Source organism: Gobio gobio, assembly GCF_949357685.1.
Source record: "Gobio gobio genome assembly, chromosome: 19".
Lineage (NCBI taxonomy): Eukaryota > Metazoa > Chordata > Actinopteri > Cypriniformes > Gobionidae > Gobio > Gobio gobio.
In genome coordinates this window covers 28,034,570-28,052,851 of record NC_137112.1, presented here as the reverse complement: position 1 = coordinate 28,052,851, position 18,282 = coordinate 28,034,570, and the positions used below count along the sequence as shown (strand labels likewise).

General features: G+C 36.4%; 1 protein-coding gene across 1 annotated transcript in view; it reads left to right on the top strand.

Moving 5' to 3' along the window:
* The first annotated feature begins 934 nt into the window (after positions 1-934).
* suclg2 (succinate-CoA ligase GDP-forming subunit beta) overlaps positions 935-18,282 on the top strand; it is a 153,892-nt gene continuing 136,544 nt past the window's right edge. The window contains 1 exon segment of the mRNA XM_079845137.1: positions 935-1,087. Within this exon segment, the coding sequence (XP_079701263.1) occupies positions 1,004-1,087 (84 nt within the window). The 5' untranslated portion in view covers positions 935-1,003.

Below are 18,282 nucleotides of genomic sequence, written 5' to 3'. Positions count from 1 at the left end.
TGTGATCGGTCACTAGAAAATGTTCAATTGGAGACCTGATTTTTTTTTTTATACAGTGTATGCATTAATGTATTTACATCAGTACATTACATCTGTTTGTGTGTGTGACCCTGGACCACAAAACCAGTCATAAGTCACAAGTATATTTGTGGCAATTAGCCAAAAAAACATTGTATAATATGTATGGGTCAACATTATTGCTTTTTCTTTTCATGCCAAAAATCATGAAAAAAATCATGAAGATATTTTGTACATGTCCAACTGTAAATATATAAAAAATTTATTATTATTAGTAATATGCGTTGCAAAGGACTTTATTTAACTTTAAAGGTTGTTTTTTTTGCACCCTCAGATTACATATTTTCAAATAGTTGTAGCTCAGCCAAATATTGTCATAAGGAACCATACATCAGAAAGCTTACTTATTCAGCTTTCAGATGATGTATACATCTCAATTTTATAAAATTGATCCTTATGACTGGTTTTGTGGTCTAGGGTCACACACACACATACAAGATACATAGAAAAATCTTTTAAATTTTTCTTGAAATATTTTTTTATAGGCTATCATATTTTGGATGGATGAGGTGTATTATATAAAAATATTTTAGCCTATACAATTGATTTCTTTTCTTTAACCTAATCGAAATTCCATATAAAGTTCTTCCATAACAATATTTATGTAAATTATCTACACAATATATGCACTAATGTATTTCCATTATGATACATTTATATGAATAAAAAAAAAAATAGTGAGAACATCAATAGGATATAGTCTATTATTGCACATTTATGCATTCAATCAGATGTTTACGTGTGCAAATCAACTTTTGACCTATCGTCTACATGGAGGTAAAGGAGATAATGTTCTAGTGTAAATAATCCAACCCTGTTCGTTTGGTTGAATCACGGGTTTCTAAAAACCATTGCAAAAGTCAGCCAACGCTCACTTCACTCCTCACACACGTGTCAGCGCTGCAGGACTTACTTCCGGTTCAACATGGCGGCATCCATGGCTTGTCAGGCGGCTGTGAGAGGACTCCGAGCAGCGAGCACTAAACAACTGCTTGTATGCAGAAACCAGGTAACACATCGCTGAGCTGAACGTTTATCCTCCAGTGCGTGATGTGACCAGCAGAAGAACAGAGTATTGCGTGGCGCACCAGACATGATGATTTATTCTGCACAGATATATTCACATATGCTTATTTAACCCGGCATCGTTTTATTGCTTAACCATTGAACTAAATAACTCTGAATAGATGCTTCAGTAGATGACAAAATAGACGGCCACCCATCTGTTATGCTTTGGAAAATCATTCATTTAGTGTTCAACTTGTCTTATACTGAACTTTAACCTTAAACAGGATATTTGATAACTGACATCAGCAAATGTAAGTGTATATAAAACACTGCGTGATCTGTAACGCAGTCTGATTGGTGTTCTGCAAATAATTTAGACAGAAATATTATTCTAAGGATTCTATTCTGAAGTTTTAAAGATTCTGTTCTGAAGTTTCAAATCGAATTCTGTTGTTGATATTGTCTGAACAGACTACATTACGTTTCTAATTTTAAGATTCTATTTTAAAAATCACTTTTAAATATTCTGACCAAGAAATTAAATCCCAAAAGATAATATTAGTGTACATTAGTTTGTGTGTTCTGCTATACAATTCCCGTAATACTGATTCTGAAAGGTGACACTTGTGAATGTTTTGGGGGCTTTTTGCGCTTTTTTTTTTGTAAGGCTTCACTAGGAATGATTGATTCACCTTCAGGTTTGTCCTCTATTCGTTCAGTCAGTGAGAAGTAGGCCAGAATCACGTCCATCTTTCAGCCTTTGACCCATCAGTGATGAAACTCTTTCTGCTGAGCTGGCCAATAGCAATTTGCTGTCAGTCTATGGCAAGGTTTAAAGGTCGATTTTAATATTTATCTAAGCTATACAGATTTTCCTGCTGTCATAATTCTTATATCTTCTGTATTTTTGGCAGATTGTCTTGTGTTCTTTCGGTCTTGCAACATAAAGAGATTTTCAATGTTTCTTCATTTTGGGTGTCATCTCGTGTTGTGTGTCTTATGCTTTTGATTGATCTGAAAGTTTCCTGTGCACATACAGAGTAAACCAGGACAACAGGACAAAGTAGATCAACAGTGCAGTTTCAATGGAAATTCCGTCATATGGAAAGTCAGAGGCTATATTTTGACGTTATAGAACAAAACTCAGAAGAAAAGTTTCAAGTAGGTCATTAAATAGATCTGAGCTGTGTGTTCTATTCTGTTTTAATCCTGACTGATATCCCTAAATAGTTCAGGGACTGTTGGCACATAAAACAAATGTGTTGGCTGTCAGAGGACAGAGGCAGGCCCTCTATAAGAATGCTTGTTTATGTCCTTAACTTTATTAATCAAAGTATAACTAAACTAAATCATGCACAAATATAATTTACCTTAAGGCAGGGTTATTGTAGTTAGGCCTACTAAAACTTAAATGAAAACCACTAACATTGTTCTTAAATAAAATAAAAAAATATTTTATTTCAGCTAGTTGCCAAGTAAACATTTCTAATTTTCAATTAGTTTAATTTGATGTATGAAAATGAATAAAAACGACCTATCTACTATATATATATATATATATATATATATATATATATATATATATATATATATATATATATATATATATATATATATATATATATATATATATATATATATATATATACACACCAAATTGTATAGTTTTTATTCATTTTCATACATCATAGAAATTTTTACTTGGCAACTAGCTGAAATAAAACAGGAATGCCTAGTTTCACTGAACCTTTTCAGTTTGGGGCTGAAATGGTTTTGGAGAGCCAAAATCATGACCGAAAGCATGTTTTGACTTTGCTTAGCGTCTATTTCGTTCACACAACGTGGAAGCTACAACAGTTAAACATGTCAGCTGTGTGGAGATTTACAATATTCATTTCTCCATTTTTATCTGTAATGATATGGTTTCATAAATATATATATTTTTTAATCTGTGCTGTTTTCTATTGTTGTGTGTCAAAACAATAAACCAATAAACATTTGAATGCCACCCAATAACTGCAAAAAGCTTTGTGCTGTTACGTTTAATATGAAGCAAAGTCTTAAAGGTGCTGTATGTCATTTTTTGACTGTACTAAAGCATACAAATACCATGATATTTTTGCAGATATTTAGGAAACATGCTGACTTCACATGCTTGTTTCTCTGAAAACCAATACAGCCAGTTATTTTACTTCGAAATGTGCATTCCATGCGCATTCAATGTACACCCCGTCATGCTGTTGCTATAAGCCACTGCTGTAGATGTTTATTGCAGTATTAAGGCTAACGATTAATTAATAGCTAATTTAAATAATTATCATGGGAATTTGTGTAAATTGACATTCCTAATTAAAAGACAACAATAGACTTTCAGACTTTACTGTACATGAATTATGAGCTTCCAGAACTTCTGACTGAGGCTGTGTGTGACCTCCTAATTCAACTCCTTTCCACAAATTGAACATAGAAATAAAAACAGTATACTATACATAACAAAAATATATATATATATATTTTTTAATGTTTAATTAAATGCAAAAAAAATGAGACGCATACAACCATAATCAAATTACTCTCTCAATATTCAAATTGCAAACAGAGACCAGAGCTAAGAGGTGATTACAACTACATGGCCCAGCATAAAATTGCTTTGATATTTGAAGACTGGCTATTGTATGTCACCTTATTTGCGCAAATCAGGGATCTTGTGTTTATTCCCAATCGCACATGCTCCGTGTATAGGTAGCGGCGGTGCTGAGCGCAGCGCATTCTAGATAATAAGACATTTATCAGACACTATCATGCTCTGTTGTGCACGATTTTCCTCCATGGTCCTGCCAATTAGGCTTGCTGCGATAGTCGGTGTTGCCGTGGTTACATCTTATTGCGCTTAAACTGTCAAATACACACAAGGTTATGTTAAAAACACACACACACACACACACACACACACACACACACACACACACACACACACACACACACACACACACACACACACACACACACACACACATACAAAGTTCACATACAGTCAGTTATGTCTGTGAACATAAACAGCAGGAAAATAAATCTTGTGTATTTTAGATCTGTGTATTAAAGTGAAAGCAGCATAATATACAGTACCTACTGTTATATGCTCTTAATAGTCAATATAGTCAAACAAACAACAAAAGAAAAACAGAAAATAACTCTCTATTCTTGATTGAATAACTTCACATGAATAAAATACATTTCTTACTTGATGCTGCTGTTAAATGCTCTGGCGGGGAGATAAACATGGCGGACTGTACAGCTCATTCAGGGCGGGGTCAACATGACATGCCTTCATATTATAAATCACCCAGTCTTTCGATAAAGACGTTAATTCAGTGTTCCTGAATTTAATGGATTAAAAGTATGTATTACATACATTTAACATTTTAAAATGATCATAAAACGTGTCTTGTGCTATGAAATTGACATGGCAGTGTCACAATATTATTAGAATTACTGACAATAGTGAAGTTATTTATTCACTTTTTTATAGCAACCGTCTTCATCAAAAGACAACAGATTTATGAAGTAGCCTAGCTATTATGTCGTGCAATATTTGTGGGAGCAGCATGCATTTTGACGAGAAAAATTACAAGTGTCGTACATATAATGTGATCAGCTTGAAGCACAAGCATGAGCCCAGCCCTTTTGTACATTAATAACCTCACGCATTATGTGGGTATGTGATCGCTCATTGTGAAAAACTGCTTTAACGATAAATTGAGTCCCGTGACAAGGATGACTTTATTGGCGTTTTGTTCAACAAACTTTTGCCATTGCAATTAATGAAATCTCTTTTTTTTTAATCTTTACAATAATACCAGCATCATGTAGTGCAAATGTTTAATTGTAATGGACATATTGCAGGCTTTCGGAATTGACGAACGGTTCCGTCTGTTTATTTAGCAGTATAAAACTTCAGATCAGGGTTTTTTAACTTACTAGAGGTGCAGAACGCCACATGGCAACTTTTCGGGACTGCATCAATCAGAAATAAATCGTAATCATTACAAGATCATTATAAGATAAAGCCCCGTCCCCTGCTACCCTGACCCAGTTCTCACTTCACCTTATGTCACAAAACGATTTTTTTCATCCTTGACTACTAGAGGTGTAATTAGTAATTAAATAGTAATTAGTACACTTTTAACAACTATTAAGAGCTGTATTTTTACTAAATATTTTTATAATAATATTATTTATTAAATATACACTAACTTTTGTCTTCCAAGTGCATGTCACGTGACTTGGGTGTTCGCTCAAGTTGCATGGTGGAAGGATAAAGAGAGTCAGTTGCCCCATTTAGCCAGGTTGGCTAAATGAGTCCCAGCATCAGCATCGGTCTCCAGTGAGAGAGTTTTCTTTACAGCAGTGTTTCTCAGCTGGTTTGGTCGTGAGACTGTTGAGTGGGTCACAGAGCGCCTGAGAAAAACGTGTTGTTAGAGTCAGTATCTGCGGTCAGATGATATGTTGTAAGGCTATATGTTGGTCTCATTTTCGTAGCTTGTTACGAAACAAAAAAATCTCTCTCACCTTAGAAAACCGAACTTTCATGTCCTGTCAGCTGTTATACTGTGCTCCTAGCGCACACTTTTTTAAAGGGATAGTTCACCCAAAAATGAAAATTAGCCCATAATTTACTCACCCCAAAGTCATCCGAGGTGTATATGACATTCTTCTTTCAGACGAATAAAATCAGTTATATTAGAAAGGTCCAGGCTATTCCAAGCATTAGAATTTGATTCATAGTTGCTCTGTTTTTGAAGTCCATAAAAAGTGCATCTGTCCGTCAAATAACATGCTCCATGCGGGGGGGTTAATAAAGGCCTTCTGAAGCGAATCGACGTGTTTGTGTAAGAAAAATATTCATATTTAAAATGTTATCACGTAAACTTTCGACTGACCGCCTTTGAATGTTGAAAGTGAAATTTAAGATGCGTACGTGACGTCATGACGAGCCTACCTGGTCGCGTTAGTCTTTTGATCGGCAGGGGAACTTTCAACAATTTTTCCATAAATTGAACAGGGAAGGCGGTCGGCCGAAATTTTACTTGATAACGTTTTAAATATGGATATTTTTCTTACACAAACGCATCGATTCGCTTCAGAAGGCCTTTATTAACACCCCAGAGCCACATGGAGCACGTTATTTGATGGGTAGATGCACTTTTTATGGACTTCAAAAACAGAGCAACTATGAATCCAATTCTAATGCTTGGATTAGCCTGGACTTTTGTAATATAACTTTTTTTTTCGTCTGAAAGAAGAATGTCATACACACCTAGGATGACTTGAGGGGTGAGTAAATTATGGGCTAATTTTCATTTTTGGGTTAACTATCCCTTTAATTACACATGCGCATGCGGCAGCGCGCACTGTATATTACTTCATAAAATGCGCAAGAAAAACTACGAGCAACGTTACGTTGCCAATTCGTAAGTCATGAAATAAAAGTTAAAAAGTAAAAAGTAAAATCACGTAAATGGTACATTGTGTGTGTTAGCTGGGAAGGATTTGCATGCTATTCATCAGGAGCAGTTTTCATGTTTCATTAACAGTGTATGTTGTTTCCATAAACCCAAAATGCCGCTTTATTTTAACTTTGTTATTTTGTATATTTTTATATTATTGAGGTGGCTACTTTATTGGGCGGCAGTGGCTCAGTGGTTCATGTAGGTTGTCTATTAACCGGAAGGTTGGTGGTTCAATCCCCGGTTCCACCTGACCAAGTGTCAAGGTGTCCATGAGCAAGACACCTAACCCCAGCTGCTCCCGACGAGCTGCTCCGACGAGGTGGATGGCGCCTTGCATGGCTGACGGTGTATGAATGGGTGAATCATAGACCGTAAAAAGGGGTGAATGTGATTGTGAGGCAATGTGTAAAGCGCTTTGGATGGCCATGGGTCTGTTGAAAGCGCTATATAAATGCAGTCCATTTATTGTATTAACAAAAACTGCTATTTAATAGCTTTACCTTATAGGCCTATTTAATCATCAGTATTAGTCATATTCATACAATTTTATGTGTCTGTTAAGTAGGCTAAAGTGGGACATATAGTGGGATATATATGTAAATGGTGGACATGGTGTTTTTGAAGAGCTTAAACTTTAATGGAACATTTTAAATGTATGGTAAAATCAGTAAACCAGTTTATTTCTGACTAGTCTACAGTGGAGGCATTTATTTAATTTTAGTTGACTCAGATTTGCTAACTGCTCTAAAGAAAACATGAAGTAAAGTTATAAAGATAAAGTTATTGTTATTAAGTTAAAAGTGAATCTAGTGCATTATTGCTGGTGCCCTGCCATGAACCCTGCCTCCACAGCAAACCGAATCAAACCGAACTGAACTGTGGCCCCAAAACCGTGATGAGAACCGAACCGTGGCATTGGTGTATCGTTACACCCCTAATCAGCAGTCCTGTGCGGGAAATAAGCACATGTAGCGTCACAATGCTAGAATCTGCAAACAGCTTGTTCTGATACACTGCTTATGATTTATGGGGATTTTTTAAAAAAGAGGAGTGCGTGGATTTTTACCATTGTAGGGTGGTTGTGCACGACACGTATATCACTTAAAAGTGAGGCACGCAATCTCAAATCTCTACACCAATTTGTACACAAAATATGGACTTGTTTAAACATTTAAATGTTATTAAAAAGCATCTTTCCAGTGACTTTAGTACACACAGCTAGTTGAAGCAATGACTGACCTGATTTTGCAACTGGATTCAGTCAATTTATTGACTCAGCTCCCAGAATGCAGCACACATAGCATTGATGTCATCATGAAAGTCTGTTTTTCAGTTTAAATACATTTGTATCAACTAAATGCTCAATTTCTACTATATTTTACCTTTTGATCTTATTATTAGTAATTTTGTCCCTGAGCTGGAGTTCTATGCAGGAAAATGACATTGGATCAACACCAATTTAGTGTAGGCATCACTTCATTACTTCGTGCAGTCCACTCTGCTGTCATAAGATGTGGTTTAGTAGTGCATGCAGAGTGCTTAGCTAGCATATATTTTCATTTCGGTCGTATAATGAGATGCAACCCGCTGCAACAGGGCATAAGCCTCATCCATCTGAGAGAGAGGACCTGCTCTAATGAGAAAGTACATAGTGCCAAGTGCAGTTATATTATCTTTATCGAAAGGACTTAAGACAATTTTTTGTATCAATGAATTGTGACATCTTTATGGTAATTGATCTTTAATGCATAGGTTTATCTCAGCTATTCGTAAAGATGACAAGGACCTCTAAATTGTGGGTGTGAAGGTCAGAAGTAATTCAAAAAAGCTAAGTTTTTAAAGCACTGATGTCAAAATGTGATTCAGACACTAATGGAATGTAGATTGGAGCAGCTTTTTCCATTTTTCTCTAATTTTGGACTTCTCACGTTTGGATCAAATCCACGTTTCACCATCTTCTTAGGCATCTGGCTGTCAGCCAATTCCTGACAGCGATCAATGAGCTGTTTTTATTAATCAGTGAATGCATGCTTAGACTTTTGCACTAGGGCTGGGTAAAAATATACATTTGATTAATTGTGATCTTCATCTTCTTAAGATCCCAGGACTTTATACCCGTGTTATCGCTCTTCCGTGTCACCAAATATATATATTTTCGGAATTGAAAGCGATTAGAAAAAAACCCAAATGTGTTCTGCTGTGAAATAATGACAAGAAAATATGAATGGGTTCTTTTTAGTGAATCAAAACATACAGCTTAACCAGTATTGTCCAATTCACCAATAAATGGCTCTTTGAGCAGATTATTTTAATGATTTATTTTCAAAAAGTCGTTCACTTAATGAATCTGTCAAGAATAAGGCTAATTTAAAAGTTTTCTGTACTTTTTCAGTGTAGTTATAACTGAAGTGTTCTAATAATTTAAAACAAATTATATATCCACTACTGTTATTAAAGATTTTTTAAATGGTTTTTGAAAGAAGTCCCTTATGCTCAAATAGTGTATGTAACACAAACATTATGGAACTGGCAAACATTTAACAAACTTAAACACAAAATGAAAGTAAAACTCAGGCAGCACATCACAGATGGCAGCCCCGCACACACATAATAAAACGTAAACGTCCTCTCATCCTTCACTGTCGTTGCTCCTCCTTTATAAGTTCGAGCTCCTCCGTGAGACACGACACGACCTATCACTCACGACCGGCCTCGCCCCGTTCTCATGGTCCTTCTGCCTTGCTGCTTGTCACATACCCCCATCGCTCCTTGCAGGCCGGGGGGTACTCCCTAGACTGCGCTCTACCCCCCCCCCCCCCACACACACCGGGGAAGGACCGATCACGGTGACCGCAGCACATGGGGGTTAGGACAGACGAGGCGAGAGAAAAGGAGCCGGAAGCATGAGGAGCGGGAGAGAGAAGATAATTTTTTTTGAAAAAATTCTTGGTCCGGTTCCCAGACACACTGCCGCTCGGTCCTCAGCCAGTCGAGAGGCTCTCCCTTCCGGTGCCATGCGATGGCACTGGACGCTCGGTGGACGGCTTGATCCTCCGCAGCCCCCTGGCGGCCGGCAATGGCTCCTCCTGTTGAGGGCAGCCAGCAGCGAGTAGCCTACTGCGCTCCCTGCTCCTCCCCATCATGGCTGACGGCAGCAGGCTCCTGCAAACGTGCCGAGGGTTGCGTAATCACGTCAGAAAGGTCATGCTAGACATAGGCAGAAGCACAGCTCCCGTGTTTACAAAGCGCTCATGTGAAGACGAATACAAACGTCCTTTAACAAAAAAAAAAAGGTACAACAATGATGTCGGACGATTTTGAAGTTGGAGATGGAGAATTTTTTGGTAAAGGGCATTTGTATTAGTCCTCGCACGTTTGCTTGGGGCGGTACTTCCGCCTACGTCTAGCGTGACCTTTCCGGCGTAATTGCGCAATCCGTGGCACGTCACAGAGCAGCGCAAGATGGGCAATTTATGTTAAAAAGTATATACTTTAAAAAAAAAAATTTTTTTATGGCTGATCGTTTCGCTAGATAAGACACTATTCCTTGGCGGGGATCATGCAGAGTCTCTGAAGCCCTTTGAAACCGCATTGGTTTGGACCTTCAACATTTTGGTTGCCATGGAAGTCAATGGTGTGGAGAAAAATCCTGGAATGTTTTCCTCAAAAAACGTAATTTCTTTTCGACTGAAGACAGAAAGACATGAACATCTTGAACGAGATGGGGGTTAGTAAAATATCAGAAGGTTTAATTTGAAGTGAACTAATCCTTTAATAATGATTCAGAATTTTTATAATGTACTATATTTGAAGGCTCCCTGTATAATTTAGAGCAATACCTAAATATAACCAATTGAATCAAATTGGAACCGTGAATCAGAATCAAATCAATGTGTATCAATAATACCCAGCCCAAGTTTGTATCAGTCCTCGCAAAGTGCACAAAACTGCTCTCTCAAGTTTCTTTGAAACTGTCTGAGGTTGTACAGAATCAGTTTTTTTCCCTTTTAGCACAGAGATAAGAGGCAATGATTAGCCAGCTGCCAGTCCGCTGTAGTGCAGCTCAGGAGCCGTGACTGGCAGGTAGGTATCACGGCAATTCTCTCCCATCTTTTATGACAGCTCGAAAATTAGAGATGGCTTGTCAATGATGACAATGCCAAAAAAAAAGAGAGACGATATAAGACAGGCTATGGCCGATAACACCAGCGCTGCCTCAGAAATTCCTGTGTGGACGTAGAGATAATCCCAGAGCTGTTTTCCCCTGCACAACCCTCACCGCGCCACGGCTGCATCTCCAAACTTAAAGGAACATTTGCCACTGTGTTCGTTCGCTGGGGCGGGGAAAAATCTTTACGCAAAGATTGAAGACGTCAAAGCTCATTCGCCTCACAATGCTGCAGCAGCTTGAAAAGCTCGACTGGGGTGTTGAAACGGGACCAGGGGAGTCTGCTGGATGAGGCTGCATGCTGAATATTTCAAATGAGGGGTGGGTGTGTGCGACTCCTCTGGTGCAAGAACTTCAAACAGCATGCGTTTCTCCCATCTGTCCACAACGAGAACACATTTACATTTCCTGGCCGCCAGGGATACAGTAAAGCAAGTTTGCTATAACTGGATTTGAATATCGTTTCGCCAAGGTTAATAGCCATTTCTGTTGCTCATGAGGGCTGTTTAGGCTTTTTCAATAATTTAGGAAGGCGGCAATCATTTAGAGTTCTTGTCAGCAGTCTTTTGAAGGAGATGTGCCTCTTTTGAAAGCTCCTATGGGACTCGTATTCCGGTCCATTTGGGATAATTCTTCTGTAATGATGATTATGATGAGGCGGTATTTAGTGTTACAGGAAATTAAAAGTTGTTATACAATATGTTGGCACTGCTGTGCCAATGACAATTGTTGAAAAAGTTTGTCTATCTTGATATTTATCCAGTTAGTTTGTGTTCCCAAGGATTTTTAAATATTGATTTTCAAATTGTCATTGTTACTCGCTTATATGTTGTTACAAACTTGACTTTCCTTCTTCCATTTAACATAAATGTAACTTATGGTTGCTTTTGTCAATGCAGTTACAATGAAGGGGAACTGAAGCTTTAAAGCTTCAGAAAGTACAAATAAGCAGCGTTAACATCATAAAACGAATCTTTGTTAGAAACAGACTGAAAGTGATGTTGTTATTCATGGAAACACATTGACCATATCATTGAGCAAGTTGAACCTAAAAATCCGATCAGTCTGATTTACGAACAAATCTTTCAGATCGGTTCTGTGCTTCAAATCAGCAGATTCATTGAAAATAACTCCCATGAATAAACATCTAGATTGAATTTATCAGAAAATAATTTTAATTTCTGAAATTCTGCTTGTTGCTCACACCATGGTATGGCTTCAGAACACTTGAAACACTCATCATAATATGCTGGTTCAGTGCTTATTAATAATGCAGTTCAGTTCATTATTAATAATGGTTCTTATTGTAATCAATGTTAAAAACAGTTTTTGCTGCTTAATATTTTTGTGGAAACAAAAATTATTACTTAAAATTATTTTACTATATATATATATATATATATATTTTTTTTTTTACTTTCTTACCATAAACTTTTGAATTATAGTTTCCACAAAGAAGAAAAAATGTTTCTTGAGCATCACATTAGCATGCTAGTATGATTTCTGAAGGATCACGTGACACTGAAGACTGGAGTAATGCAAAAAATTCAGTTTTGCCTTCAAATATTACTGTATTACTGTAAAAAGTTATTTTTAAGGCAACGGGTTTACTCACTTTTTTAAGTAATAAAATTCATGCTTGATTGAAAAAATGTAGTTATGTGATCTTGCCAATTCCACATAACTTAAGTTTTTCAATTATGCATGAAGTTTATTTACATCATAATTTTATGGCAACCACTTTACTCACTTTTTTTTAGGTTAAGTCAACTGATCACTTTTTACAGTGCAGCTGTGATGAGCATAAAACAATTCTCAAAAACTAAAAAAAAAAAAAAAAATATTCCAAACTTTAGACCAGAAGTGTATTGTAGCTCTTGAGTAATTTTGAACACTTTTATGGAACATTTGCGTCCTTTAGGAAGCTCCAGTTCCTTGAAAGTTGATTGTAATTGCAAAAACACTGAGCATGTAAAATAGTCTTAAATATGGTGTCATAGAAGAAAGAAAGTTAAATGAGTGAATTCTTTGAATATTCGATTCTAAACGATTCAGTTTCTTCGCCCACTTCCATTTTGTCCACAGACTTGACCTCATTCTTCCAGACTCCTCTTCTCTGAATGATGTCCCTTATTAACTATGCTAATTGCTAAGTTCATATCTGCAGAGAGTTGCCTTCACCTTCAGCCTGTGTCTGTCTTTAGGAGATTAAGCAAAAAGCGTATCCCATGATGCAAATCTCTGCGATCTAAATCCTTTGGCATGCTCTGCAGACTCCCCCTAACTCAGCTCTGCTAACACACACACGTCACGGCCTAACGGAGCTCTCCTGTCAACTTGTCAAAAGATGCTGCTCATACAGTGTTCACCTGACCTTGATGAATGGAAGTCAAACGTTAAAACCCAACTATGAAAAAGAGCTGAGAGCATTCAGAGATCACAAATTACTTTGACTTTTTTCCCCCCAGCACGAGCTAATTAAATCATTGCTTCGTTATCCAAAATTGTGACTTTGAAAGAATATTGATGTTCTAAATTAAAATATTTTCAACATTTGTTCCTGTGAGCATGTTTTTCTCTAATTAGTTTGTGTAAATGCTAAAATGACGTAAATACACCTTATTAATATCTCAGATGATCTCACATTATAATGAACCCTGATACCGATTTATCAACAACACTTTATTTGCATCTCCGTTTCGTTGATTGGGACTATTTTAATACCCATATTGTATTATTCACGATAAATGGCAGCTATCATTTCTGAATAAAGTAAACCAATTAGTTACAATCAGGAATGGGAAAATGTGTTAATTTCTTAAATCAAAATGCCCCTCAAGGACTCCACGAGTTAATTAAATGTGAGGCCATTTGGAGGTGCTAATTAAGAAGAGTCATTTCAAAGGGTTTAGGGCAGAGCTATGACTAGTAATGAGGGTTTTAACCCCTGGAGGATGCTGGCCTGTGACTGCACTATGAAGGATCCGATACAGTCGACTGGGCCACTCAGTAAATACTGTTTGTTGAAGCATCAGATGCTGATAATTAGGGAAAGAATTAACATATAATGCAGAGTAGGTCCGGGGGGTTTACTGTGCAACTAGAATTGTGCAACAGGTAGAAATTCTATTCTATTCTATTCTATTCTATTCTATTCTATTCTATTCTATTCTATTCTATTCTATTCTATTCTATTCTATTCTATTCTATTCTATTCTATTCTATTCTATTCTATTCTATTACTGTATTATGATATATTTTATTATAATATAAAAAAATTATATTAATTCGTTTTTTACAAATATAGCATATTAATAATAATAATAATAATGCTTTTAGTCTTTAACTGAAGTGTAACCTAATTTGTTGCTTTTTATTGTATATTTGTACTTTTTGTTGGGCTGTCAAAAGATTAATCGTGATTAATCGCATCCAAAATAGGTTTGTGTTTACATAATTGATGTGTGTGTACTGTATATAACTATGTATATATAAATAAACGCATATGCATGTATATATTTAAGAAAAATATGTTATTTATATAGAAAATGTTTATATATAATATAAATTATAGAAAATACATATACATGTACATGCATGCAAATATTTCTCAAATATATATGTGTGTGTGCGCTCAAATATAATTAATAATTATACACAGTATGATGCATAAATTATGTAAACACAAACTTGTCACTAAATTATCATAAGACATTATTGATTATAAATTAAACGGTTGGATTGAGTTTTCAGGAAAATTACAGATTTTTTTGTTGTTGCGATTTGTCAGTTTTTGGGGCTATTGAAGGGTTGGTTCACCCAAAAATGAAAATAATGTCATTTATTCCTCACCCTCATGCCGTTCCACACCCATAAGACCTCCGTTCATCTTCGGAACACAAATTAAGATATTTGTGTTGAAATCCGAAGGCTCAGTGAGGCCTGCATAGGCAGCAATGACATTTTCCTCTCTCAAGATCCGTTAATGTACTAAAAACATATTTAAATCAGTTCATGTGAGTACGGTGGTTCAATATTAATATTAAAAAGTGACGAGAATATTTTTGGTGCGCCAAAAAAACCCAAAATAACAATTTATATTATATGGCCGATTTCAAAACACTGCTTCATGAAGCTACGAAGCGTTATGAATCAGCGTGTCGAATCAGCGGTTCGGAGCGCCAAAGTCACATGATTTAAGAAGTTTGGCGGTTTGACACGCGATCCGAATCATGATTCAATACGCTGATTCATAACGCTCCGAAGCTTCATGAAGCAGTGTTTTGAAATCGGCCATCACTATATAAGTCGTTATTTAGTTTTTTTGCCGCACCAAAAATATTCTGGCCGCTTTATAATATTAATATTGAACCACTGTACTCACATAAACTGATTTAAATATGTTTTTAGTACATTATTGGATCTTGAGAGGGGAAATTTCATTGCTGGCTATGCAGCAACAAAAATATCTTAATTTGTGTTCCGAAGATGAACGGAGGTCTTACGGGTGTGGTACAGCATGAGGGTGAGTAATAAAATAACATTATTTTCATTTTTGGGTGGACTAACCCTTTAACACGACGCCATTTTCAACTAAAAACTGAAAACCTTTTATGCATTTTGGCTGTTCATTTACACAGCAACATTTTGGGGGCCTGAAAATGTAAAGCGGGTAAAAAACAGTTTCAAAGTAATGCAAAACGGGTGCGGTTTCAAAGTGCATGTTTTTGCAAATTGCAAAAAAGCAAATTTGTGAAAACTGTGATGTTATGCGCATGTGTATTACGTGTTCAGTCTATAGGTGTGTAGTGCTTCTTTACAATGTGACATCGCCAACTACTGGCCTGGCATGAATAATACAGCTTTTTTAGTCGTTTTCACAGATCCGTGTAAATGGACAATGGTGTCGCCTGTACATGAAAAACGCAAAGGAGAAACGTTTTTGGTTTTTGGTGCATTGTTGTGTAAACGTACCCTTAATTTGAGCAATTTTAGTCATTTTAACCCTTTCACACATAAGTTTAAAATGTTATAGCTGACACCCTAGTGTTATTATTATTATTATTATTATTATTATTATAAACCTCTATAATGGTTATGTTAGCCGATCTATAACATACGATGGGCGCCGCCATGTTAGTTTGCAACACATTTCAGAGAATAGTATCTGTCCGATTTACAGCACGTCAATTCATCCACTTCTCCCGAAATACAATAAAGAATGCGATCGGAGGGAGAAAAATAGAGTACATTTTATAGTTACATAATAGCTATGCAATGTGTATCTGATATGAATAAAACATGTCAACAAATTATATAGTTATGACTAACTGAACGTTCCAATAGTTTAAAGGGGCATTTCAGTGCTGGGAAGATGAATGTGTTTTTAAACTGTCATTTATGTAGTAGAAATGTGAAATTATTTTTGAATTTGGTGCCTTCTAGACTGAGAAAAGACAGAAAATGTATTTGTCTCATGTGGATGAAAGACAACAACTCCCAGAATGCACTTGCTTCGCTGCCCAACGAGGCCACTCCTTACACCGCCCCCAGCGTCGTTTCGATCTTCATAATAATACAATAATTTTGTTCAGTTAGAGAATAAACACTACAATTAAAAACTGAACGTGTCTTTTCAATGACGTGTGAGTGAGCCGAACGAAAGTCACAGGACAGATGCAGCAGGAGTCAGATTTCATTCAGCATGAGAGGGAAGTAAGAGCTGAGCAGAGCTGAGGTAAGCGCGTCTGTCATTCTCAGCACGTGTCCAGTCTGGCGCGTTTTCTGATCGCATATGGAAGCTAAACTTTCATAGGAATTCATTGAAAAGTTGAAACACTCACTTTGCTCTGCACCGCACCGTTATTAATGCCCGAGGCCGAGCGCATTTACATTCTGAGAGTGAGATCTCTCCCCTGTGGGCGGGTTGAAAACATGCGGAACAGCTCCTTCTACTGGCTGTAGTTTTTAGCCTCTGGCCAAAAAAATCCTCCGATGACGCAAAATGACGATATTTGCGTCATCAGAGGATTTTTTCCAGAAATAAAATGCATAATTCTCTCGTCTCAGGGGGATATGAGGGGGGAAAGTACCGTAATTCAAATATACTACGGGGTTTCTGATACAAAGCTTAATGTTAAATCACTGAAGTTATCCTTTAAGTTAACAATAATAACACTTATATTGTATTATCTTATATTAACTTATTGTCACTTAAGTCATTGCCCCTATATAGTTATGCAAGAGTTTCTTTTACCCAGGGAAAAACGAGGCTTTGATATATGGTGAAAACAGTAGGTCTTGAATGTACATTATGCAGTGATTATACAAAAAATATATGCAATTTAAATTTTTTATGCCATGGAAATGCATGAAAAATTCTCTGATTTAAGTTTATTTTTTATTATGCACAAAACGGCAGTGCCCTCTGAAAGACCTCAAGAAAAGCTCTCATAATCCTGTCCTCAGAAAATCTCCTTGTTTCAGCTCCTAAGCTCCTCTTCCTTCTCCCAAAAGAACTGGATTGGTCAATACAGATTTGTAAGTATCCCCTCATGAATATGCGAATGTAAAAACCAATTTTCCCCAGTGAGGAAAGCAGTTGTGTTGTCTAATTTTCTTTTATTTTTGTCTTCCCGCAATAACTCTTTTAAGAATCAATCTTTCATCAACTTGAGATTTCCACTCTCTCTGTCCTGCTGATGGAGCAGCCTATTGGCTAAGTCATGGTAACGTTGGAGAGCAAACTAATAGGGTACTGAAGGGCCGAATGTAATCTACATTGACTCGCCTGCACTGTCTGGGTCTTTGGCACATTGAGTAATTCTGTAATATTTTTGTCTCTTTGTAAACTCTGAAAACCCCAGCAGAATAGTGAATGAGTGATTACATGTGATTCCTCATTTGTGGGTTTTTTTAAAGACAGATGTTGATTTCTTTCGTTCTTATATTCTTTTGCGTTGTGATTTTATTTTTCTCATCTGTCATGTAGATGCTTAAACATGTCCTCCTGAATTACTTTAACACTTCATGTCTGCCTTGTGAGAAACTATGAGATTGGATCTCTAAGCAGCTGCTTGCTTTCAGTTTGTTGTGCATTGGTAATGGTGCATATGTCAGGCAGACTATTAATGTTAGTTAAAGTTGACATGGAATCAAAACTGATTATATTAACTTTTAAAATCTATGTTCACTCTTATTATGCATGATTCATGAGTGCACACTATTCTAAAGAAGTTTTTCTTATTAAAATGTAATGGCTTTCTCCACCTTTGAAACATTTTTACTTTTGATGTAACCAAGGAAAAGTCAGGTAGGGAAAAATGAAATATTATTAGATATGCACGTTAATAAATCTCAAAATGAAATATCCATGACTCATAATGATGTGATGCCTCTTAAAGGCACAATATGTAAGATTTTTGGATTAAAATATCACAAAACCACTAGAACAATGTTATATATTTTGTTGAATGGTATAGGCTACTTGCATTATCCCAAACATTTCCAAAAATGTTT